General features: G+C 47.2%; 1 protein-coding gene across 4 annotated transcripts; it reads left to right on the forward strand.

The window, feature by feature from the left end:
- Nucleotides 1-152: 152 nt before the first annotated feature.
- Nucleotides 153-24,689, forward strand: SWT1 (SWT1 RNA endoribonuclease homolog). Of its 4 annotated transcripts, XR_011698669.1 has the most exons (20): nucleotides 153-273; nucleotides 1,139-1,213; nucleotides 3,864-3,922; nucleotides 4,592-5,333; nucleotides 6,305-6,376; nucleotides 6,507-6,563; nucleotides 7,168-7,297; nucleotides 7,422-7,523; nucleotides 8,871-9,059; nucleotides 9,388-9,481; nucleotides 10,676-10,812; nucleotides 12,117-12,268; nucleotides 13,436-13,574; nucleotides 14,127-14,272; nucleotides 15,375-15,571; nucleotides 16,450-16,578; nucleotides 21,294-21,360; nucleotides 22,062-22,126; nucleotides 24,275-24,577; nucleotides 24,612-24,689. XR_011698669.1 is itself a non-coding variant. In XM_071565610.1 (19 exons), exons 2-19 carry the CDS (start codon nucleotides 1,148-1,150, stop codon nucleotides 24,378-24,380), a joined length of 2,649 nt encoding a protein of 882 aa, XP_071421711.1. In that variant the 5' UTR covers nucleotides 153-273; nucleotides 1,139-1,147; the 3' UTR covers nucleotides 24,381-24,666. The 4 variants fall into 4 exon arrangements, 2 of the variants coding, with proteins under 2 accessions (XP_071421711.1, XP_071421712.1); XR_011698670.1 differs by lacking the exon at nucleotides 7,422-7,523; XM_071565610.1 differs by having other exon boundaries at nucleotides 24,275-24,666.
- Nucleotides 24,690-26,436: the final 1,747 nt, after the last annotated feature.

Raw genomic sequence — 26,436 nt, forward strand, 5'->3', positions numbered from 1 at the left:
CTTCCCTGCCTGCCCGGGGCGGAGCGGGACAGAGCCCACCCACCTACCCAGCCTGCCTTCCCTGTCTGCCCGGGGCGGAGCGGAACACAGCCCACCCACCTGCCCGCCCGCCTTCCCGGCCCAGCCCGGCCCTGCCCGACGCGCACCGCGGCGGGAGGAGGAGCCGGTGGGGCCGGGCCCGATCAGGGGCAGGGCCAGGGCCAGGGCCGGGCCGGAGCGGCCCCCGGAGCCGCCCCCGGAGCCGCCGCGGGAGCAGCGCCCGGGCCGGGCCAGGTGAGGAGGAACCGAACGGGTGCGGTGCGGGCGGGGAGGAGGGAGGGAGGGGAGTCGGGAGGGGCAGGGTGGGTGTGCTGTCAGTGCCGATGGGCCCGGGCACGGCCCCGCCAGCGCTGGGGCAGGGATGGGAACCGACAGCGCCGCCGGGAGCGGCCCTGGGAGCCTGTGCCCTGACAGCCCTGTGCCTGTCCCCTGCCCCCCTGTGCCTGTCCCCTGCCCCCCTGTGCCTGTGCCCTGACAGCCCTGTGCCTGTCCCCTGCCCCCTGTGCCTGTCCCCTGCCCCCCTGTGCCTGTCCCCTGCCCCCCTGTGCCTGTCCCCTGCCCCCCTGTGCCTGTCCCCTGCCCCCTGTGCCTGTCCCCTGCCCCCTGTGCCTGTCCCCTGCCCCCTGTGCCTGTCCCCTGCCCCCTGTGCCTGTCACCCCACAGCCCTGTGCCTGTCACCCCTGTCCCCCTGTGCCTGTCCCCTGCCCCCCTGTGCCTGTCCCCTGCCCCCCCGTGCCTGTCCCCTGTCCCTGTCACCCCATAGCCCCGTGTCTGTCACCCCACAGCCCTGTGCCTGTCCCCTGTGCCTGTCCCCCCACAGCCCTGTGCCTGTCCCCCCACAGCCCTGTGCCTGTCCCCCCACAGCCCTGTGCCTGTCCCCTGCCCCCTTATGCCTGTCCCCTGCCCCCTTATGCCTGTCCCCTGCCCCCCTATGCCTGTCCCCTGCCCCCTGTGCCTGTCACCCCATAGCCCTGTGCCTGTCCCCTGTCCCCCTGTGCCTGTCCACCCCCCGTGCCTGTCCCCTGTGCCTATTAAAATTTTTATTAGGTGGAACTAAAAATTTGACACAAATAATAATGGCAACACTCTGTGTTCTTAGGATTCGAAGATGTCTAAAAAGAAACTGAAGAAGTTAAGTGAAAAGGAAGAATGTTTAGATGGCCAGGATGACAAAGTAGGAACTGAAATATTATTATTATTATTATTACTATTATTATTATCATCTTAATTTTGTTCTCCTGGGTTCAAGAGAAGTACATGATTTGTTTAGTAGTCTTGTGATAGAAGGATGAATCCAGTGGAAAGGTGGGGTCATAAGGAGCAGCAGGAGGGTTGAGTTGGTCAGTAGCTGATGTTTTTCTCCAGAGGCTGAGTGTGGTGTGGGTATCAGAAAATAAGAGGCTTTTTATTCTAGTGTGTCTTCCTGGCTGAAGAAAGTTGAGCTTAAAACTGTTACTGAAACCTCTGCTGCTTTCTGGGGTTCTGTATCTTGGATCATACAGTTTAATGAATGCAGTTTGCTAGGCTTGTTCCCCTTGGATTTTGCAAGGAATATTTGAAGTAAGAGGTTTTAACTGTCTTAGAAATATTTTGGGAGTGTTAATAAATAAGCATGATGTTACAACCTTATAAACTCAGTTATTCATGTTAGAAACTTTCTGATCATAGAGAAAATGTTGTTCAAAGGCAAATATTTGTAACTGGTTTTTTTTCCTCCTGAATTCCTTATTTTTCATTCAATTTGTTTTTTAACATTAACTTACCCTAAGGTGTTCTATTTGGTTTTGTACTTCTGTAATACAAATGGTAAGCACTTGGTTCAAACCTCCTGCTTGAGCTTATTGCCACTGCTGATGCCTCTGCTAATCTGAAGAAAACAGTTCAAGTGTTGCCTGATTTCAGTGTGAGGCAGCATTAAATATAATGAGAACCCCAAGTATTTAATAGCCAAAAGATGAGTAAACCTCCAATAGTGGCAGGTGTTCTCCAGTGTGGTCACAGGAGGGTCAGGAGGGGTCTTACACCCCAAACTGAGAGTGCCAAGGGGAAGGGAACAGTAAGAAAATTTGCTAGTGATGACATAATTACCTGAAAATCAGGGAATTAGCAAGAGATTTGTGAGAAAAGCAGGAGCTAGACTGAAAGGAAAAACTAAAAATGTCATGAAAACTGATGGTTGTTGAGGAAAAGGCCCTAAGGAGAGAAATGGGTGTGTTTGGCATCACCAGAAGTTGTCCCACTTGCCTGGAGAGAGATCCTTCCCTCCTCCCAGGCAGGGGGAACACACCCTGGGGGTGTTGGAGGGGCTTTGGGACTGTCCTGGCTTTCCTGTGGCATTGCTGGCATTGATCCTACAGCTCCACAACCAGCCAAGGCAGAAGGTCTCAAAATTGCCTTCATTTAGGACTCCAGTGGTTTCTGCAAGCCTCTGATTTGTGAATGGAGCACTTTCCAGTGTGGAAGGGAAGCAGCCAAGCCCTCTCTAGGCAGGAAAAATCTCTGCAACAGTGACCCAGTGGCCTCCCTGAGTCAGCACACGCCAAGTGTTGGAGGAGGGAATGATTTGTAGAAGGATGTGCTGCCTGGAGCTTCCTTATCTGAATAATCTCTGTTGTAACTTCCTACAGTCTGCTGTAGTTTTGGGAAAACTGAGTCATAGAACCCAAGGGTATATAAAAGGCAACTGCTTGGTGGGGCAGAGTTCCTCTGGAGTGTGTCCCTTCTCTGCTCTCCCACCTGCCCCAGACCTGCAACAAGAAAATGCTGCTGTTGTGGCCTGGGTGCCGTGTGGATACAGCAAGCAGTGATGCAACTGTTTCCAAGACAAGGACTGGTCAAATGTTTTGTTTGGGGATGGTCTGTGCCCTTACCCAGGCCTGGTGAGCTCAGGTTCCTGCTGTTCCTCCTGGGGTGCATCCCCCTGTCCCTGTCCCTGCTCTACCATCTCAGCAGCTCCTGATAAGCCCTGACAGACCTGGCTGAGGATGGAGTGTCCTCTGGCTGTACCAGCTGGGCCCTGAGGTGCTCCCTGATCCTGCCAGGAGCTCTTGCATGGTAGAGGTGGGAGCAACCAGGAGCATCAGCTGCCCAGCCAAGGTGGGAGGCAAAGGATGAGCAGTTCTCCTTTGTAGCATTGTAACCCATTTCCCTGGATTGTTGCCTGAGTGGAACTGCTGTGACCTGTAGCCCGAGTGGAACAGTCCCATTGTTACTGTGCTTTGGGAAAGCCTGGGAGTTACTGCCTTGGGATATGGCCAGGATGGAACTCACTGATGGCCAAAGTCAATGTCCTCGTGCCCCCACAGACAGTGGGGCCGTCTGACCCTCCTGGCTCAGCTCCTCACCCAGAGCAGGATGGTGGGTGCAGGTCTGAGCCCTCAGGGACCCTCACTGGTCAGGAGGTCTGGGCTGAGACCCCCCCACATCTCCACACTCCTCGAGGTGCAGCACTTGCTTGTTGGGGAGCACAAAGGGTTTTATGAATTTCACTGAACTGAGGGGATTTTGGATGGGTGCCTTCACCAACAGGTGTGTGCCACACTCTTCACCTGAGTGCCTTGAGCATGGCATGAATGTTGCTGTCTCAGATCTACAGTAAGTCAATGCTGTAGTGAACCCTTTTGAATCCCTTGGTAAATGTTAAAGTACTCACTAATTAAGTGCTGCTAAACCCTCTTGCACCCTTTGCATCCACATCCTTTGCATCCTTTGACAGAGTTTCCTTAAGTGGCCAAACCAGTCGTGGCACCATCTTATGAAAGTGTGGGTTTTCTTTGTTTTAAGTGCAGTTCCCTCTGTAAGCCCATTAATTTTTTTTCTTTCAGTCCTCTGAAGAAAGAAGATCTTATAAGCACACTATGAAAGGAGAGGTAGAACTCCAGAGGTAAATTCTTGCCCTGCCATTAAATGGAACTAATTAAAAATGTAAAAATCACAGTCGTTTTAAATGCTGCATTGAAGAATTTTTTCAACCTGTTCACCAAATAAAACATGGTATTTTAGTTAGTCTTTTCTTTCTGTGGATATTTTAAAGCTACTGTACAGTAAATAATAATTACTGAGTATTTTCTCTGCTCCCAGAAGAAAGTTTCTTAGTCAGTTTTCTTATCATTCCTGATTTCTGTAGAACGTTCCTGTGTTCCCATCAGTTTTTCCAAGTTCTCCAGTCAGTGCAGCATAAACAGTTTGGGAGCAATTTTGGCACTGTGGGGCTGAGCTTTTAGGGTGGCACACCTGCTTGGTCATTCAACTGCTGTTAAAATTAATTGTGTGATAAGAAGGAACTCAGCTTTGTAGGGTGTTCTCTCAAATCAATAGACACTGAATGAAGAAAAATATTTTTCTACATGAAATAACTTTGCAGTGGAGAAATCTAAATGCAAAAAATGCTGTGTCAAACTGTTTTAAAGGCCAGATGTGGCTGCAAGTTCACCAAACTGGTGCTCATGAATCCTTAGCTCCAGCTGCCTAAATCAAAAGCAGGTGCCTTTTTTGTTGCTCTTTTGCATTAACTGTGCTCAGTTGCGGTGCCTTTTCCATGATGTTCCTGCAGATCCAAACCAGAGAAAGGTGGGCAAGGGAAGAAGCGACACCAAAGCCCTGGTGGTGTTTCTCATGATGCTGATGGAAGATCCCAAGGAAAATCTCCAAACAGGAGCAAACCCCCAGACAGTTCTTCAGTTCAAACTGAAAGGCAAAAGAAAATAGTTATCCAATTTAAAGCCAAAGAAATTAAACATGGGAAAAGCAGCCGCACTCCGGATGTGGTGACTGCGAGCAAGGAGAGGAGTCGCTCTGAGGGCACAGAAGGAAAAAGACTCTGGCACAGCTTTGAACTTCAGAGGGACAAGGCACTGAAGAAGAAGAGGGAGAAAGCTGAACTCTGCAGACTCAAGTTAAAAGCAGAACAAACTATGATAGAGAAGTTTAAGGCCTCTGTGTCTGATGTACCACACAAAAAGGCAGAGGGCTCAAAAAGGCAGAGGGAAGATGCCACAATTCCCAAAAAGCCCCCTGACACCTCTGCGGGGACTTTGTGTGCCAACAGACCTGCCACTAAGGAGTCTGATGTGATATCTGGCCTGTGGGAAGAAGAGGAGGAAGAAGAATATAGAGAGTTTTCTGTGAAAAAGAAGCATGTGAGTAAACACAGATCCACACACTCCTCAGCTGAAACACCTCCACGATGGGACTCCCGTAAGCGGAGAAAACACCAGGCTGGTTCTCCTAAAGCCTCTGGCCATTCAGGGGCTGAACAAAGGGACCTGGGAGCCACAGAAATATGCTTTAAACAGGTAAGGAGAACCCAGTTCTTCGTATGACACAGGCAGATGTTTCAGGCTGGTTTCTGAGTGGCAGAGAGTTGTACATCAGCAGCCTGAGTTCTTACAGAACTCAGCCAGGTTTCATGGCTAACTAGGTGGGGGTTTCTGATCCCAGTGTAAACCTTGATAACGTGTTCCTCTGCTGAATGGTTAAACAGACCAGAAGAGTAAAGGTCTTGTATATTGGGACTGTGTCTGCAGATGCTTCCACAGCTTTGTTTTGCTGCTGAGTGTCTGGAATACTTCAGCGGGATTTTTTTCTGAGTTACGTGGTTGTCTCATTTTTCAAATGAACAGACTTGAAGCAATGAAACCTCGCTGCCAGGAGGGTTTTTCTTGGTGGCAGAGTGATGCCAGGAGTGGATCTTGGGTTAGATTGGTATGTTTGCTGCAGAGCTTCCCTTTGGGCTGGCGTGGGTTTGGTTCTGAGCTCAGGTTGAGGTGCAGAGCCAAACACAACCTAGATCTTGAGCATGGGGTAGTTTTCTTTGTTGTTGTTCTTGTGTGACATGCCCAGAATTTTTGGAGATTTCAGTTCATGTTATAGCAGTGAGAACCTTTTGTGTGTAGTGAGGGTAATTACATGCAAAATCATGGAATCCTTGAGTCTGGAAGGCCCCTCTGGAGATGAGCCAGTCCAGCCCCCTTGCTCAGGCAGGATCAGCCAGAGCAGGTTGCCAGGACAAAGGATGGAGACTCCACAACCTCTCTGGGCAGCACCTTCAACCCCTCCAAAATGGGGGTTTATTACAGATGGAATTTGCTGTGTAATCCACTATTATTTATTTAAAAGGAAGCCATCCTTGTAAGCTCCACTGAAATTATACTGTACATGCTAAAAAACCATATGATTTATGTTCCCTACTCAATTCACCTGGGAATACTCAGTGTTCTCTAAAAAAGGACTCTAAAATCCCACTTCTGTTCCTGCTTGTTTCCAGAATCTGGAGGTCCCAGGCCCGTCTGAGTCCTGCCAGGAAGGTGAGGTCCCAAAGCCTGTGCCTGTCCAAAAGGTGAGTGATGGACTTGATTAACCCTGCAGAGCTCTATTCTGGAACTCCTGGCCTGGGAATAAATGCTTTTATTCCTCAGTCTTCTTTGCTGTTTTGTGGTGTTGACAGAGTTTTTTTATTTTTCCTACAGAACTTTGAGGACTTTCCAGCCCTTCAGGACAGTCAGAACACAGAAACAGACCAAGAGGTTGGGAATGCTTTAATTTAACACTTCTGAGTTGTGTTAAAAACCAAGAGTGGTGCCAAAGTTGTGTAGCTGAACAATGTCATGACCTTTTCTAGTATTTGGCATTGTTGGCTTATGATCTGCACTTCAGAAATGGGGAGCATTTATTTCAGATTCTAAAAGGTTTGCCAAAGTGCTGCTAATCAGTAACTTTGTGAGGTAAAGGTTGTCTTTCTGTTGTTATCTGCAAGGTGGGGACCTCCATGGTGGCTCACACACTCCAGCTAGGTCACTGTCCATCCTCTAACTTCTTAGTTGAAAGACAGACAGACATATATTTGAATAAACATCTGTTAGGAAACTTGCAGTTTATGTAGCAAAAAATGGAACAACGTTTTTTGGTACCAGGTAGAAAGGTCATAAATCTTTCCAGGCTGTATTTTTGATGTCTTTAGTGGAGCATATGCAGAAGTTCTCATGGCTTTACATTTCCTGTAACTTTAACATTTCTCATGTGTCATTTTGAGTCAGTCTAAACAGCATTAATGCAAAAGTATCTTGTGGGGGAGCAGTTATGAAGTAATTCCTTCCAGTGGTTTGCACACATGCCCATTTTTCCCTGTAGATGCAGATAGTTGAAGACTTGCATGTTGCTCGTGTGGAGAAGAGGATGGCCCTGTCTGTAGTCCAGGCTTGTGGAGAACTCACAAGTATGGAAATAGATCTCCCAGAACAGGATTTAAATATTTCTGCTGGTATGTCATGATGCTCTTTGCTCTCTGCTTGCCACCAATAATTAGTTAGTTGATGGTCTGAGTAGGGGGTACACAACTGATTATTTCACTGCTGTTTTCTTTTTTTTCTCTTCTTTTCCCCCAGAGACTTTTACTTCTGGTCTGAACATTCTAGTGGTGATAGACACAAACATAATGATTAGTCACCTTGAGTTTGTCAGATCCCTGAAATCTGAGGATATTCCAGGTATATGAATACATGCTGATTCAAGAAGACATTGTAATTAAAAGCAGATGTTGTAAGAACTTCCAGCTACCTGAAGCAAAGCAAACCTGAGCTCCTTAAAGGAGCAGCAGTTTCATGCAGAGGCAGAAGGCTCACACCTGGGAGCCCAAACAAGCTGTGGAAGCAGAACCCACTGTGCTTATCCCTCTGTACCTGCAGAGAATCATGGCAGACATTCCCAGGAATGTGCTTGAATTCTTAGAGCTAAATGAGTCTTACCCTTTCTGAGAACACAGTTTAGGCTTTTAATCCATTGCGAGTGATAATTTGGTTTCCTACTCTCCTTTAAGCATTTCTTTTCCCAGAGATCTAAGAACATTTAAAATCTGGTAAGCAGTCAGTCAGTGCTGTATTTCTGTTTGGTAAAGGCCACAGAATTGAGAAGTTTGTCAGGAATTCAGAATGCAGCCCCTGGCTTTGACTTTGGGCTCTGATGTGTTGGGAAGCTTTGGGTAAAGTGCTGTTGTCAGGGTTGGGGTGGTGTGTGTCAGCTCTTGGTAGGCATGTTGGGAACCTGGCAGAGTGCCTGGAGTGCTTGGATGCAGCCAATGAATACACCTGTCCCAGCTGGCAAATAACTTTAATCAGGGCCTGAGTAATTTTCAGGAGCATATTTCTCTTCCCACTGTGGGAATGGTGTTTCCTTGGAATGGCTTTTTAGGATATTGGAGCTCCCAGTTTCTGGTCTTGCACCAGACTCACCACGTTGGGAAAGTTGCAGATTCCTGACCTATTTCTGACAAAGCAGATGGTTATTAATGTATTTTTTCAAAATTGCATTTCATAATGTGAATGAGAAGGAAAGCAGTGGAAGTGTTTGTTGTGAGTGGGCCAAGTACAGGCTGTACTTGCATACAGACAACCCCCTGCTCCAGTGTCCGTGTTTCCTATTCCTGGCTCAGGAATGCTGGCTGGCAGTTAGAACAAGCCATGGTTCCTTGTTATGGTGCTTGTTTTGGCACAGTGACTGTTGTGGTCACCCAGGTGTGTTCAGCCTCTTGTTTCAGCTGCTGTTGGCAAAGTCTTCTGGTGATTAAAATTGTGTCTTCCTTTTGCTTGCCCAGTACTGACATTTTTCCATGTAATCAGTGTAGTGCCAGTTTGAGGTTAGGTTAGAAAGAGGGAACTTGGCCTTTTTCAGCTTTTTTTAAATGCTAGATTCTCTGGAGCAAGGAATATGAAAACTACTGACAAAAGAGAAGTGTGAACTTGCATAAATAGGATGTTTGAATTAAAAGTTCTCTGTGGTGGTTTGTGTGGCTCTTCAAAATATCATGTATTGATTGTGGTTTGTTCTTTTCCTTCCAGGCATTGACAGACTTGCATTAATAATTCCCTGGGTGGTCCTCCAGGAGCTGGACAACCTGAAGAAGGGGAAGATGCTGCAGCATGTTCGGGACAGAGCTATCCCTGCCGTGCAGTTCATCTACAAGTGCCTCAAGAGCCAGGACTCCCGACTCTGGGGGCAGTCCATGCAGCTGGCTTCCCAAAAAATCTGTAATACATGTGCACTCACTCTGGGGGGCACCCAGGCCTTGGGGTTCGCTGGGGGAACCTTGGCGCTGCATTTTGTGTCCAGCAGAGTCTTCCCTCTGCAGTTTGCTAATTAACACTGGCTAAGAGCTCTCAGCAGCCTTCAGAGCACAGCCCAGGCTGTCCATGCAAACACCTCACTGGTGCTCTGTTTGGGGTTGGTTTAGCAGCTGTTTCTCACTTTCCCTTACATTTCTCTGCCCTTGTTTGGGAGTATTGAGTTTACAGGCAGTGCCCTCAGTGCCCTGGGGCACCTCCTGCCCTGAGTGACCCCCGGGCTGTCCCTTTGCAGACGGGCTGAGTGACGAGAACAACGATGACCGCGTCCTGCAGTGCTGCCTGCAGTACCAGAGCCTCTTCCCACAGGCACTGGTCGTTCTCTGCACGTGAGTCCCGCTGTGCTTTCAGGCTCAGGGCAGCTACACTGCTTGGAATCCATGGCCTAAAGTGAAGAGCTGTTCTGCAGTGAGCAGAACATTCACCCTCTGAAAAGCTTGGAGGAGAAGTGTATAATAACCCACTGAGTTTGTAGTTATAATCACTTTCATGTGCTGGAGGTCTGAAGTAGAATTAAGTTTGCTCAATATTCCATTTTAAGGCTTGTTAAACTATAGCTTTCTCAGTCCTTATTCTAGTTTCTCATTTATATTACTGAAGTTACAAAACAGAAAAACATATTTGTGTTAATGATTGAGCTCCAGTTAGGTACTTTATCACTGTTCCCAGCCAGGTGAGCAGAAGCAAACAAGGGGTTAATCTTAGAGGGAAGCTGCAGATGGGTTTGCTGCTGTTCCTGTTTTGTGAGAATAACAGGTGACTTCTGAGTATTGATTTTAATTTGATGTGATATGAAGCTGGTTTGTAAGGGCTGGTATTCCTTGGCTGTACTGGAACAGCTTGCCCTGGGCTATGCTGGCACCAGTTCCTGCCCAGTTCCACTGAGTGGGGCCAAGGCACTGGGCACCACTTACCCTGTGGAAGTTCCCATGAGTGGCTGCAAAATACCAGTGCAGTCACAGTATTGGTGGGGCTACTGATGGTGATTTCGGGTTTCTCAGTAAAGAACAAGAGGTGACTTCAGAAGTGCTTTTCATTCAAAAATCCCTTTATCCATATAAGCAGTGGGAATTTCCGAGCAGCCAACTTGGTCCTGCATCTTCACAGTAGTTCTGTTGGAGCAGAACCTCAGAGGGGCATCTGGGATCATGATTTGGACAGTAGCACGTTAAAAAGGGGCTCAGAAAAGAGAATTAATTGTAGCCATCAAATAAGATTGCTATCTTACTGCCTTGTTTGCTCTCTAAGATAGAAACTAGACATCATTGCTGCAGTATTTACAGCTGTTGTTTTCTTAGAGCAAACCTAGAGCCTGAAACACTTCTCAGTATCTCTCTAATTTTTTTTTCAGAATAGATGCTTTGCTTAATCTTATGATTTAATTTTCTGAATTGCTTCTAATTGCTTGAGAAAGAAAATGTCATATATAATGAAGTTCACAAAATAAGTCTTCCAAATACAGTTTTTTTCAGTATGTTGCTTTTATTACTTTTATCTCAACAGTGAATTGTCTCTTCTCCTAGGGATGATAAAAATCTGTGTAACAAAGCCATTGTGAGTGAGGTGAAGGCATTCTGCAAAGCTGATTTGGTCAGTGCTCTGCAGCGTGTGAGTGGGAACAGGCAGCAGAGCTGTGGGGAACTGCAGCAGCCCAGACCTGGTGAGTGTGGCAGTGCACTGGGCAGGTGGGGCTCTGTGAGACACAACCATCAGTGTGGCAGGGACAGAACAGCCTCTACTTGTCCTGGGTTGAGCTGGCAAAACACCAACTGTCCAGGACAGGGTGAAAAGGGTTCCTCCTCCCCCCAACCAGCTAAGGGAAAAAGAAGAGGGAGAGGAAGAAAAAAACCCCAAACCAGGTTTATGCTGGAACTAACTACATGTATTTATACAGAGAAGAGAAAATTAAGAGGATACTACAATATAACACACACTTACACAAGTTACATATATATAACAAGGCATAACTTCCCACTCCCCAATTAATACAAAGCCCATTACTCTAAATTCATAAGCACTCCAAAAGACACTCAGCAAGAAAGAGAAAGTATAACAACAAAATATTTCTACTTCCCTGAATGCAAACAAAGTGCAAGCACAGGCAACAGGAGCAGGGCCCAGCATAGTAGAGGAGCTGCCAGATGTCCTCCTCTTAGTGCAGCCATGGTGGAACTGACCAAGCCACTCCCACACACTGGATTTTACCCCCTTTGAGGTGATGTAGGATGGTATGGAATACACTATATTGGCTGGAAGAAGTCAGCTGTGAGCTAGCTCAGCCCAGCTTAAATCAGCTGACAATCCTAGGCCTAGCTGAACTTTAAAACCTAAATTTAGGCCCACCTGGCTAAACCCATAACACTACTACAACTGCTTTTCCTATTCTTTCAATCCTTAGGAATACTTTTTGTTTGGGGCAGACTTTTTGTTTTCAAAGGCAAATGGTTTTCTGAAAGTTTGGGCCTTTATTAAAATCTCTGTCTCAGAGTTCTAGGAAGTTCAAATGTGATGTATTTTTGTTTTATAGAAAAAAGTGCAGTATGAATTTCCTGTGTTTAGTCATTTAAAAGTTGTCCTGAGTGTTTTAGGACTGAAAGGGGTTTTTCATTTTTTCAAAGTTTGCACTATTAAGAAGTGATCATCTTAAACTTGGCTGCAGATGGGCTGAGATAGCTTAGACTAGTCTAAGATAACTTAGGGAAGAAGAAATGTGGAGTAATATCACAAATGAGTAAGGCTCTGGGGAAATCAATCTTTTTGGTCAGTAGCTCATAATTAAAACCACCCACAGTGCAAGTGAGTGTAACTGGAAGTACTTGAAACCTGTTTAGGTGTCTCCCATCTTGCTTTATAAACAAACAGAAAGTGCAGTCTGTCTGTATTTATGGGGATGAGTCCTCTGTGTGTTATCAAAATAAATTAGATCTAGAAACAGTTGCAATAAATACCTCATTGGTTTGGCAGGTCCAGAATCTGAGAAGACCCCCAGAGCTGATGCTGGTTTTACTGCACAATTCCCAAATGTGCTTCCAGACCTGGAGAAGAACTTGGGAGAAGCTTTGTCTTGTATTTTGGAGACAGAAATGAAACTTGCCTTTGGAAACCTTTGGATGGAGGTGGGTTTTTGTGTCATCTTGCTTGAGATTTCAAGTATTTAAGGTTTAAATGTCCCTGATGTTTTACTGGTATTAATAACTATGCTCAGCCAAACAGCTCAGCCATCCAAATCACTGATGTAACTGTGGGCAACTCAGTGCTCACTTCTAGTATTTCATTTTATAACAAGATTATTCTCTTTGACCAGTAATGACTGTGCAGCATTTTAACAGAATTTTAATAGTAGAGATGCTGGTTGCTCAGTGTGAATTTTCAGAATTCTTTCTCTTAGTGGTATTTAAGTTCTATTTCAGCTTTTCTAGTATGGTTAAATCACTTCATTGTAAATATGTCCTGCAAGAACTCATTCCAGCACATTCTGTGTGATATTGGGGCACTTGTTGCTGCCATCTCTCCCCTACCAGAACAGATGTTTTTAGACACCTTGTGGGTAGAATTGTTCACAGCTAAATTGATTACACTTACAGAATTACAAGGGTGTTAACAAGAACCTCCAAACACTCTTTCAAAACAATTGTTAACAGGAAATAAATACCCATGCCCAGGGCACTTTCAGATTGTCCATGCTTTGCTTTAGATTCCATTTTATAGCTGGTGGGGGGTTGTTAGAAGTTTAAATTTTGTGCAGATAAGCTTTAAAAAAGTCCCCCAAAATCGTGGGATGACTGTTAAGCTTTTAGTCACTTCTGATTAAATTAATTAATTTCTGTTAATATTTCTGGTTTCACTTGATACTGATAAATTTCCCTGTTTTTGCAAGACCCACCTGTTTGTAGTCACAGTGTTTATTTTTACTTTTAACAATACTAGAAATCACAGGCATATTTGCTGTTCTTCTGGCCTTTGTGCACAAGTAACACATCAGATCACTTTGAGACAACCCAAGAGTCTTTGGATTTTGTTTTTTGAGCAAAGAGGAACCAAAAATCACGAGAATGATGGTACATGACTTGTACATGAGCATCACTGTTCAACCCTTGCTGCTGTCAAATCAAACATTATTTAATAGGTAAACTTCCTACATGTGACTGTTTTTGAGGAATCACTGAAATTCTACTTCAGCAATCACAAATCATCAGATTATTGGAGAACAGAGCAGTTGTGGGATGGACAGGGATAGGTGTAAATGAAAACCAGCTTTGGATTTCTGACATCCTCCCTTTCAGATCCTGTATCTGAAGCCACCGTGGACTTTGGTAAACCTGCTGAAGTGTTACAAGAAGCACTGGATGGCTGTGTTTGGTTATGTGGTGCCAAGGAGTTTACTCTCAAGTGTTGAATGTCTCTCTAAACACTTTAGTACAGGTAAATATCCCTGAGAATGTTCATTGTAAACTTTGAAAAGCCTCATTGTTCAGGTTATATTTACAGAACCATGACTGTGTGTGTTAATCATCACCAAAGTCTCTGAACTATTTTTAAAAAGCAAATAATTCTTTTCCCTCCTTTGCCCCCCGTTAAGTGTGACCAAATGATCTGCATTTGCCAATTCACTTATGGAGGAGCAAAGGACACCCAACACAAAACCCCACAAACCTTTCACTTGGCTAAAGAAGGCTTTCAGCCTTGAACAGATATTCTTGTTAAACTCCCCCAGAGGGTGGTGGGCACTGACCAGGCTCCCCAGGGCAGTGGGCACGGCCCCAAGGCTGCCAGAGCTCCAGGAGGGTTTGGATGATCCTCTGGGCACAGGGTGGGATTGTTGGGGTTGGACTGGGTGGTCCTTGTGGGTCTCTCCCAGCTCAGGACATTCTGTGCTTCTGTCTCTTCTGGGAAATTTGAGTATTAAAATTTCCTGCTAAGACTGATAACTCCTAACAGGTTTTTTGCCCTCTGATATTGATATCTAACCATCAGATAAACCACTGGACTCCTCCACAGTCCACATCTTGCTGCAGGAATCCAGAACACTCCTCCATGCTTTCAGCTCCAGGTCAGACTACAGGGGGGTCCTGCCCCAGGCCTATGCTGAGGTGACAAAGCTGTGTGAGATGCTGGGACAGGTAAGGGGAGCCCCAGGGTTTGGTCACCTGCTGCCATCCTCAAGTTGTTCCACCTTCATATTGCAAACCTGGCTTAGATCTCTTAATTACTACCATAATTTGCACAGATTCTTGCCAGGAAATGTCATTGCTGGTGTGTTTTCACAGCCCAGCTATCACTGTGGTTTTCATGTACAGAATATCTACTGATATGGAAGTGCTTGGGACACACTTTTTTCCCTCCAATATTTGTGTTAGTTTTGGGAGGGTGACTGAAAAACATTATTTTGTCTTAGTTTTCTGTTGATGGGCCTTAAAGATTAAAACTGCTCTTTCTCCCCCACTCCCATTCTTAGTTGTGTTATTTCTGCTTTCATTGTCCTGGTAGCTCTGGGGCTACACGTGAAGAAAGGACTCCCCTGTGGTTTGTGATGGTTAAGGGGGTTGTCCTGGCACCTTTGGTGGTCTGAGAAGTTTGGCTTCACTCCCAGCTCATCTCTGAGCTGCTGTGGAAGACACTGCAGTGTCTTGGTTTGTGGTTCCTCTTAGATCTGTATGGAATGTCTTAAAAACTGGATTAATGAGCATTGATGACTTTATTATTTATATATGTGGGAAAGAATGGCTGTAGTGAGATCTCTGGGGCTTTGGAGAAAGCTGAAGGGAAGGAATGATCTGTGCTGTGAGTTCTGCAGGTGTAGCAGTGAGCAGTGAGCCCTTACCCTGCAGTTCTGTGCCACGAGAAACGGGCTCTGTCTGTAAACCCGTTGGGAAGGAATTCCTGGCTGGGAGGGTGGGCAGGCCCTGGCACAGGGTGGGCAGAGAAGCTGTGGCTGCCCCATCCCTGGAAGTGTCCAAGGCCAGGTTGGACAGGGCTTGGAGCAGCCTGGGCTGGTGGGAGGTGTCCCTGCCCATGGCAGGGGTGGGACTGGGTGGGCTTTGAGGCCGCTCCCAACCCAAAGCACTGAGAGATGCAGAGACTGTACTGCAGCTGCCTGCAGGAGTTCAGCCTTGCCTTTGAGCAAGGCTGTCAAAACCCTTTAGAAAGGTATAGAAGTGTTGTAGTTGTGTGAAGCTGGGAACCAACTGCATTCATTATTTGTTTGCTGAACTGTTTTATAAGGTGAGGGCAGACAGTGAGCAGGATTTATCAGAAGACATCATGGTTCTTTCAGAAAATGCTGCATGTGAAAAAATGGAAGCCACAACACCCAATCTTCCAAACTCTGAAGGAAAAGAGCTTCATGTGGCTCAGGAAAACAGGCACCAGGAAATATGGTCCGTCCTGGAAGGTGTGTGGAACACCATGAACCTGTACAGGTACAGTGTGCCAAAGGAGCTCACAACTCCTACATAACCTTAAATCATTTTCAAGCAAGCACATTTAAAAATTGTGCTTCCCCCCTGCCTTATTTTAGAAAAAACCCTATTAGTAATTAATCAAAACTAACAAAAATATTCACAGGAGCTGTCACACAAAGAAGTTGGGAGCATGCAAATTGTTATGTTGCTCTGCTGCTCTTTTTCTGGGCAGCAGCTGAAATAAATTGCCTTGGAAAATGTTGAAAGCCCCCCCAAATGTGAGAAATTCGTGGAAATCTCATATTTATGCAGAAAAAGAGGCATTCAAGCTCTAAGTTTTCTTGTGGTTGTTTCTTTCCAAATCCAGTGGAGGGTGTACAAAATTCTTATTGTTAAACTTAAATCAATTTGAAATAGAAAACATTTTCTTGTTAAAAATCCTTCACTCTATAAAACCTAAATGCAGAATCTAGTGATGAATTTCCTTTCTCATGCAAACACTGAATTGCAGGAAATTAACCCCTCTTCCATCTGGGTGTTTTACCATTGCTTTTATTTTGGATATTTTTGAAAGACCTGCTGGAAACTCCTTGGGGTGCCATATTTTTGGATACAGCCTGAATTTGTTGTCTGGGTCTGGAATCTTTTCCAAGGAGACCCAAGCAGAGAGGGCCTCCCTTTCTGGAGGTCTGTTAAGGACTCACCTGACCAGCAGTGCCATTTCTGCACTGCCACTTACTCTGAGACTGTTTCAGACAACGTGGGGTTGGTTAGTACAGGTTTATGTTGGCCTGGTTTTAATGAACAAAATCCAACCCACAGCACAGACACTGAGTAGCTCTGAATTCTGAGCATTTTTATGAACTGCTTGCCTATGCCTCTTCTTCTTCTTTCAGTATTGAGATATTCCAGCAGCTGGAGCCCAGGGCAGTGGCTGTGGCTGCCAAGTCCTCCTTTGAGGAGGCCTCCCTGGGCCTGCAGAAGCTCTTGGCAGCTGTGAAGGACATCCATGAAGGCATCAGCAGGTGAGAATTTCCTCTGGGACAGAGAAGGGAGGGACAGGCACCTGCAGCCATGGGGCACTGAAGGATTCCAGCACCAAACACCCTTCCTGTCTGTGTGCTTGGTTATGTGGTTGGCAGGAGGAGTCTTGGGGTCAAAGCTGCTCAGAACCATTTCCTGGTAGCAGAAGAACATGGAGCTGTTGCAGACATGGAGGGCTCTTGCAGGGAGTTTTCTCTTTCATGCCCTGGGGTTTGAGTTCCTGTGTTTGCTGATAAGCTGCTCAGAGTGTAACTGGAGCTGTGGCATCACTCATGCACCAGCTCTGATGGCAGGAACTCTGAATAATTCAGGGCACTTGTTTTCCCTGCAATGGGGGAAAATTTCTCATGTGGTGAGGGACAGAAAGTTTGGGGGCTCTGCTGTCCCAACTCCAGAATGTTCTTCATGAGTCAAAACGTGTGTCCAGCCATGACAGTGACAATCAGCTGGACTCTGCATTTAGGAAGGACAATATTCCCTCTACCTTCATAGAATCCCAGAATCCCAGGCTGGTTTGGGTGGGAAGGCACATTAAAGCCCATCCAGTGCCACCCCTGGCATGGGCAGGGACACCTCCCACCAGCCCAGGCTGCTCCAAGCCCTGTCCAACCTGGCCTGGGACACTCCCAGGGATGGGGCAGCCACAGCTTCTCTGGGCACCTGTGCCAGGGCCTGCCCACCCTCCCAGCCAGGAATTCCTTCCCAATATCCCATCCCAAACTACTCTGTCCGTGTGAAGACATTCCCCCTCCCTTTTTCCAAGAGTGCAGAATAACAAAATTCAAGTTTCAGGAAGAATAATGAGTTTCATGTGTAGTCTTAACTTAGTCCTTTTTTAAGGCAGTGAAGTGTAAGTCCATTCAAAGAATTGTCTGTCAGATAAATGATCTAAATATTATGAAAGTAGAAACAGAAAAATATGGGTAGAAATGTGAGTTTGAGCAACGTGGTACTGATGGATTAACTTCATTGCTAGTGGTTTTTTTCCTCTTCACAACTGTGTTAATTAAGCAGTTGCTGACAAACTTTGCTTTTTCATTCCTATCCTAAAGTTTTTGCAACAAATCCTGTGGTATCAGTTTATGGATGTGGTGGATGAGATTTAATGGGAATGTGGTGCTTCAGGGTGGTTATTTCTGTGTCACAGAGAGTTTCATTCCAAAACGTTATGGAAGCTCCTTCCCTCCCATATTTCCTCTTTTGGGAGAGCTCTAAAAACGGAACCTGAGAACCAGAGACTGCTCCTTGGAGGGGAGTGGTTTTCCTTGGGGTTTGCTTTGGGAATGGCACTGGGATGGCAGGATGGCAGCAGGTGGCACCGTGGAGCCAGAAATGGGGAGTCTGCCCCGAGTGCTGCTGCTCTGGGAGGGATTGGAGAGCCTGGGGGGCTCCTGAGGAGGTTTCCAAGGATTCAGAGTCAGGATTTATTGCAGGGTTCTGTGTGTTACAGGAGTTAAAGCCAAACTGCTGAGCTTTGCACAGAATGCCAGAGAGTTTGGGCAGGAAGGGACCCCAAAGCTGCTCCCTGTCCATGGGCAGGGACACCTTCCCTGCAGAGGGAGAACCTTCTCCCTTCCATTTCCCTCTAAACTGGCCTTGGAGTGCAGTGATTTATCCCAAGTTTTGAAAAATACCTTTCAGTGACGTGTAGTTCATCTGATTACCTGATTGCAGAAGAGGAGGCACTGGAGACAAAGTAGTGGGGAAGTTTCTAGGTTGAGTATTTGGAGGTAATACAGATTTTAGTGCTAAAATGGAAATGCTTTCTGTGTTGCCTTCAGGTCTTTGCTGTCCAGAACAAAGGAGAGAGGAAAAGTCTCGTGAAACTTTGCAAGTTTTACAATTAGATGATACTGAAAGTTCAACTGCATCAAACAATTGGGACAAAAACCAATTAGAAAAGCACAATAGCACTTCTTGAAATAAATGTGTATAATAATCATATCCTTAATCATAAACCAACACTACACTAGTGGCACCTCCCCAGCTGTTCAGGCTTGATGACCAGGACATGTTACTGACAAAGACACATCTTAAAAAGAACCCAAAAGAGCTGTTGGATGGAAGATGTCATAGTAACAGCTCTTGGCATCTTAACCCTTGTAACTTCTGGCATTTTTAATTTTATCCTGGCTTCTTCTTCTGACAGAATTGTCTCTGTATTGCAAAGCTCTGCATGCCAGAAATGTTTGCCAATACTTGACCTCTAAATTAGACAATACTTGGTGTGGTCAGCAACTGTCTACCATTACTAGTCATGGGGAAAGGTTATTGAACCTCTGAAATTTCAGCAACAAGTAAAACTGTGAAGCCATGACATGTTTTTCAGTAGTTTTGAATAGTATTTCTGAGTGTTTATATTTGTATTTGGATTGGATATTATTTGAAACCAGTTAATTAGGGGACCTAATTTAAGGTCTCTGAAATTAAGCCTTTAAAACAGGGGTGTAGATTAGTGGACATTTCCCCTCAGCTGAATAGATCTTCTGATTCCAAGGTTTCCAGGCACCCCTGGGAAATTTTCCATGTCTCCATATTCCCTGCCAAGTTCCTTCTGGATAAGAAATTCCTTTTCATAAAAAAGAAAGACAATTCAGCCTTTGGGGGATTGATACAGTTGCTTCCAGTTGGATTTTTTCATCCATTGGCTAAGAAATAATTGTTTTGTGCACGTGCCAACTTTAAAATCCCTCACAACTCCCAGCTCAGGTACAGCCCTCATAAATATTCCTATTAATGCAGTGTCAGCTGTAAAACCATTGTCCCTTCCTCCCTGCAGCCAGAACCTGGACTCTGCCTTCTGGCATTTGATCCCAGTGGGATTTCTCTCCCACTCCCAGTGGTTTGGCAGGCACTGCTTTAGATCAGAGCCCCATGAATGTCTGTGAGTTAAAAGGTGCTTTTGTGAGATCCCAGCACTGCAGGAGGGGGTTGCTGTGTCAGAGCTGATCACTGGATTTTGGGATTAAATACCTTAAAACTGGGTCTGCAGTTTGACTGGTTTACATCCACACTTCTGCAGATGGAGAGAACTTTTCTCTTTATTCAGCTTTATTCAGCAATGGAGATTTCTGTTTCTTGGGGTCTGGTTGGGGAATTTCTTCCTTCCCTTGGGCTGCCTGGTCAGTAATTTCTGTCCTCAAGTCCTGCTGAAGGTTGGAGATGAGGAGCCCTGCCTTGAATTTTGTCCTTCTGGGACTAAAATGGGGATCAGCTCCCAGTGCAGAAAGTACCAGACACATTCCAATAACTGGTTGTTTGATTTGTATAATTTTGTTTAGTGAAACCAGAATGTTTGCCCTTCCCCAGAGCCTTCTGTGCTGCCAGGGCCCCCTTTGCCCTCTGCCCTTGTGTCTGGAGTTTGGCAGCACAGGAGGGAAGAACAGCTGGGATGGTTTGGGAGGCTCTGGTGCTTATGGGATAAATCAGACTCTCCTCTGTCTGTTGTGGCCCCACAACAACACTGAACCTGCATTGGCAGCAGAGATCCACAGGCACCTGTTGTGGCTTTCCATAACCTTCTGCTCTCTGCCTCACATGGAAATATTTATTAATTCAGGGGATGTTCTGCAGACAGAATTCTACAGCCAGGGCAGTTTTTATCACTGAGAAAGAGAAAAAACAAGAGCAACTTGAATGAATGAGTCCAATGGATAATACCAACATCCCTAATAACAGAGGCAGAGTCAGTGCTCCCACAGAGAGGGACACATTTCCCTCTGCCCTGGGAATTCCATTCTCCCTGTGGAGCAGTGGCCCCTCCTGCCAACCCCAGTCCTGCTTTGCTGTGCAGCTTTGGCCAAGTGGCAGCTGCTCATTCCAGGGGCCAAACCCAGGGCTGGCACAACCAGGCAAACCCCAGGAACAGGATCAGGACATGAGGGTGCTCCTTGGGTGATGATTTCCACATTTTAGTTTGGGGTTTTTCCCAGAGAAACGGTGGCCCAGCAGGTTTGTACCCACCTGAGCTTGGGCAGCTGGCAGGGAGTTTTGGGGATAATTCCTGTGTAAAATCATGATGGAAATAAGCACCAAACTCACCAGTTCCAGTAAATCCTGTGCTAGTTCCAATAAATCCTGTGCTTCCAGCCCACTTCAAAAGCTGCATTTTAAACTTATTCCCTTAGTTTGCTGGTTTTTTAGTTCTTAATTAATTCATTTTATAAAGGCTTACAGCTTGCAAGGGGAGGGAGGGCAGAGATTGGGCACTTTCCCATGGGAAAGTAAATAGAACTTCTCAAAAAGATTTTTTTTCCAAACCCAGTCATTGTCAATTGTTATTTGTGTGTAATTTTATCCATAAATTACAGAGGCAGAATTTTGTCTATATTTCTTAATATATGAAGTGTTTTGTGTGTTTAAATGTTGAATTTGAGGTACATTTTGCAGCATTTAGGAGGGTTCTGCTTTTCCTGCTGAATGCAAATGAAGTTCCAGTGAGGTGGAACTGAATTGTAGCTGCTTAAGTAGAAGAGGATAATTAATTTGGGGAAAAAAAACTTCCTTATTGGATCAGATTTGGAGCCTTGTGGCTCAAGGTTCTCCAGAAAGCAAAAATTCTTCACAGTTCATGATTTCCTTTTTGTTTAAAGAAAATAATTCGATTTTTTTACCCTTGAAGCAGTTCTGGTTTTTTACCCTTTCATAGAATCCCTTTACAGTTGCTTTGAAAAATGCCCAAATTTTTCTTTTTCAGAATTTTGACCCCAACCAGCAGTTTCCAAGATATCTGGACCCTCTATAACTTCCTCAGGAGACACGAGGTGGGACATTTTCCTGAGTGTTTGGTCACTTCTCTTCCACTCTGTGTTTGCAGGAGCTCTGAGGTTGGCTCATCACTGTGTTTCCACTGAGAATTTTGATTATTTCCTCTTGTTAATTGGGTGTTGAACATAAAAATATATTTTTGTTTGACACCTACCAAATTTCCTCAGGTTTCTGCCAGTTGTTTGTGTGACTTTCTGAGCACTTGGTGGGAACAACTCCCTGTTGAGAGTAAAAAAGCCTTGAAATGAATGTTTGCAGTAGAATATTTTTATGTGTTTCAGAGGCTTTCAGTGCTCTCCTAAACAGGAAAATATATTTGGGGTTTAGGCCTGTATATATATGTGTGATATGTATCTGTGATCCACCTTGTTTGAGATGTGTGTGTATATATGTAACTATTGTAGCTATTTTATATTTATTTATATATATACACACACACATATATATGCACATAATAGATATGTAACTATTGAGTAAGTTAAGAGGGCAGGAAGAGTTACTTAAGGTCTTTTAGATTGTGCAGGAATGGTTAGAAAGTGAAGCTGGAGTTTGTAATATTTGATTTTAGAACACACAGGACAGTTTTTAATGTACTGTCTCAGCCTGAGAGCCTGCTGGGTAATGCCCTGCCTGTGTGCTTATGGTGGGTATGTGACACTGGTTAAATTCCTGTCTTCATTCTTTCTTCTTTGTTTAGATAAACAACACTCTGCAGTTCTCTGCTGAGGAGCTCTATGGGTGTGTTTCCCAGGAGCTGTACAGGTGAGGCACCATTTGGACATGGGAGGAACAGCTGGTAAATACAAACCTCCTTTGCAGGAATGGGGAGAATGAGGGGGGATTTCTTCTTCTTTTATTCCCTTTTTATTTTTTTTAATGGCCTACTATTACAGCAGAGTAGGAGAGGACAGGAGGGGAATTGGAGATGAGCCACAGCAGGTCCTTCCTGGGGATTTTCAGCTCAGGGATGGAGTTTTGTGAGTGTAGCTGTGCCAGTGCTGTGGGTTGTCCCAGTGCAACTGCTGTGGGTTGTCCCAGTGCAACTGCTGTGGGTTGTCCCAGTGCAACTGCTGTGGGTTGTCCCAGTGCAACTGCTGTGGGTTATCCCAGTTAAACTGCTGCTGGTGATTCCAGTTAAACTGCTGCTGGTGATTCCAGTTAAACTGCTGCGGGTTATCCCAGTGCAACTGCTGCTGGTTATCCCAGTGCAACTGCTGCTGGTTATCCCAGTGCAACTGCTGCTGGTTATCCCAGTTAACTTGCTGTGGGTTATCCCAGTGCAACTGCTGCTGGTTATCCCAGTGCAACTGCTGCTGGTTATCCCAGTTAACTTGCTGTGGGTTATCCCAGTGCAACTGCTGCTGGTTATCCCAGTGCAACTGCTGCTGGTTATCCCAGTGCAACTGCTGCTGGTTATCCCAGTTAAACTGCTGCTGGTTATCCCAGTTAAACTGCTGCTGGTTATCCCAGTTAAACTGCTGCTGGTTATCCCAGTTAACTTGCTGTGGGTTATCCCAGTGAAACTGCTGCTGGTTATCCCAGTGAAACTGCTGCTGGTTATCCCAGTGAAACTGCTGCTGGTTATCCCAGTTAAACTGCTGCTGGTTATCCCAGTTAAACTGCTGCGGGTTATCCCAGTTAACTTGCTGCTGGTTATCCCAGTGCAACTGCTGCTGGTTATCCCAGTGCAACTGCTGCTGGTTATCCCAGTGAAACTGCTGCGGGTTATTCCAGTTGCTCTCTGGGATGGGGTTCCTGCCCCGCTCTGCCCAGGGCATTGCCTGAGAGGGCAGGAGGGCCTGGCAGGGCTGGTGTGGATCCTTTAAATTGTCCCCAGGCTGAGCAGTGAGTGCAGGGCTGGCTGTGGGGGAGAGCCCAGCCAGGGGCAGGGCAGGGAGAGTGTGGGGATCCATCACGGAGGAGGGAGGAGCAGCAGAGACACCCTGGGGTGGACTCCCCACAGCCCCCATTGCCATCCCACCAGCAGGGCAGGGAATCTGCAGTGGGCCCAGCAAGAGAAGAGCAGAGAGAGGAAGTGTTTGGAGATTTGGGTTTATTTCTCATTCTCCTGCTGTGATTTGATTGGTAATTAATTAAGCTGATTCTCCTGAGTGATGGTGGTGAGTCTCTGCCCTGCCCTTATCCTGACCCAGGAGCCTTTTGTTGTATTTTCCTCCCCTGTGCAGCTGAGGGAGGCAGTGCCAGTGGCTTGGGGGGCACTGGGCATCCAGCTGGGGTCACCCCACCACATGGAGGTACTAAAAGGAGTTGATCTAAGTGAAAACCCCAATTCTGGCTGTTGGCTCTAGACCTGCATCGATACAAAGAAAAGTGTGGGGAAATCTGTGCTCAGCAGAGCAAAGAGCTTTGGAGGCTGCTCTGGCTCCAGCTGCACTTGTGGAACTCAGCGAGGGGGTTTTGCCTCTTTGTTTGGAGTGGATTTTAAATGGTCTTTGGAGAAATAATCTTTTGGAAAACGAAGTTATGGAATGTGTTCAGGTGTTGATGGAAGATCTAAATCATAAATCGGTGTAGGCAAAGGACTTGGGTGTAAGTACAGGATATGTAAATATGACAGATGGTTTGTATGGAACGTTGCAGAATCCCCAACCTGTCCAGAAAGCTGGAGGATGGCAGTGACCTCTTCCTGCTGATGCTTCACCCTGACCCAGGCAAAGGGGAGAGGAGCTCTGCCTGCTGCAGCTGGGGGTTGGCTGCTCCAGGGGGTTCAGAAAAAGTCCTTGGGGTTTGCACCTTTGGAGCCAAGGTCACTGCTGCTCCTTGAGGTTTATGGAAACTTCCTTTTTGCAAACTTTTATTTTAAAGGAATATTTGGAAAGATACTTTGGCAAGAAATACTGCTGTGAATGAAATGGGTGCAGAGTGTCCTCACTGTTGTCTCTTCCCCAGGGAAAGGCTGGAAGTGGGTCGCTGCCAGCTGGCACAGCTGGAGCACACCCTGGAGCAGTGCCAGGTGTCGGTGCACAGGGAGGCCGAGAGCAGGGGCTGGCTGTGACCTCCTGGGGCTGGGACATCCCTGGGCTGTGACCTCCTGGGGCTGGGACATCCCTGGGCTGTGACATCCTGGGGCTGGGACATGACATCCCTTGACTGTGATACCTCCTGGACTGTGACATCCCCCCTGGACTGTCACCCACCCAGGCTGTGACATTCCAAAGATTGTGACACCTCTGGGCTGTGACATCCCCTCAGGCTGTGACACCCCCGGACTGTGACACACCCCCAGGCTGTGACATCCCTCCCGACTGTGACGCCCCCCGGGCTGTGACACCCCCCGGGCTGTGACACCCCCCCGGGCTGTGACACCCCCCCCCGGGCTGTGACACCCCCCCCCCCCGGGCTGTGACACCCCCCCCCCCCGGGCTGTGACACCCCCCCCCCCCCGGACTGTGACATCCCCCCGGACTGTGACATCCCCCCGGACTGTGACATCCCCCTGGACTGTGACACCCCCCGGGCTGTGACATCCCCCCGGGCTGTGACATCCCCCCCGGGCTGTGACATTCCCCTGGACTGTGACATCCCCCCCCCGGGCTGCGACATCCCCCCGGGCTGCGACATCCCCCCGGGCTGTGACACCCCCCCCCCCGGACTGTGACATCCCCCCCGGACTGTGACATCCCCCCCGGGCTGTGACGACACCCCCGGGCTGTGACGACACCCCCGGGCTGTGACGACACCCCCGGGCTGTGACATCCCCCCGACTGTGACACCCCCCCGACTGTGACATCCCCCTGGACTGTGACACCCCCCCGGACTGTGACACCCCCCCCCCCGGACTGTGACATCCCCCCCGGACTGTGACATCCCCCCCGGACTGTGACGACACCCCCGGGCTGTGACACCCCCCCGACTGTGACACCCCCCCGACTGTGACACCCCCCCGACTGTGACACCCCCCCGACTGTGACATCCCCCCAACTGTGACACCCCCCTGGACTGTGACACCCCCCTGGACTGTGACATCCCCCCCCGGGCTGCGACATCCCCCCCCGGGCTGCGACATCCCCCCCGGACTGTGACACCCCCGGGCTGCGACACCCCCGGGCTGTGACATCCCCCCCCCCCCCCCCCCCCCCCGACGGTGACATCCCCCCCCGGGCTGTGACATCCCCCCCCGGGCTGCGACATCCCCCTGGACTGTGACGACCCCTCGGGCTGTGACATCCCCGGGCTGTGAGGCTCAGCCCTGCCTTCACCTTTCTAACGGTGCTGGTTTGTATTGGAACTGAAGCTGAAAAACATTCAGTGGCAGAATCTCCTGAGAATCACCCGCAAATGGAATGCTCTGTCTTTCAATGGTCCTGCAGGAAAACTTGTGTTTGTTTTTGTTGCCACTTTAGAAGTGACAAGTGAGAAAAAAGGATCTGTTGTGTCAGGTGTACACGGCTGGGAATGAAGGACTGACCCGCAGACACGAGTGTGAACTGCAGGAAGGCTCAGGAGAGGATGGAGAATCGGGAAGGGGACAGGCAGCTTGATGTCTGTTTTCTTTAAAGACCAAACAGAAGCCCCACCCACCCTCATTGCAGGTGTTTGTCCTGGACCCCTTTTCAGAGGAAAGGGATGTTTTTCCTTTGTTAAAATGCCTTCACTGTGGGAACCTGCTGGCAGTGCTGTCTGGGAAACTCCCCGTCCTTCTCTTGCCCCCTCCTCCTGCAGAGGTGGGACTGGGCAGCCCCGCTCTCCAGGTGCTCTCACGGCACTGTTGGTTGCTTTCCAGAACTGCTTTAAGTACATGAAAGTTTCCAAACGCCATTTTCCAAGGCCTTTAACGCTACCTCTTCTGTGTATGTATTTGTACAGAGACGAGAGAGGACTGGCAAAGTTCTAAAGTGTCTATTTTGGTATTAACTTTTGGATGGATTTGTAAACAGTTCATTGTAAAAATGTAATTTATTGTTACATTAAACACTTGTTAATTGTTAAGTGGCTCTTGGCTGGCTTTGCAAGTGCAGTCCAGTCCTGCCCCTGGCACCCAGTGGCACCTGCCTGCTGGAGTGACTGGGGAAGCAGAGGTGAGTTGAAGGGCAGTTCCCATGGAGGTTTTC

Source organism: Pithys albifrons, chromosome 10, assembly GCF_047495875.1.
Source record: "Pithys albifrons albifrons isolate INPA30051 chromosome 10, PitAlb_v1, whole genome shotgun sequence".
Taxonomy (NCBI): Eukaryota; Metazoa; Chordata; class Aves; order Passeriformes; family Thamnophilidae; genus Pithys; species Pithys albifrons.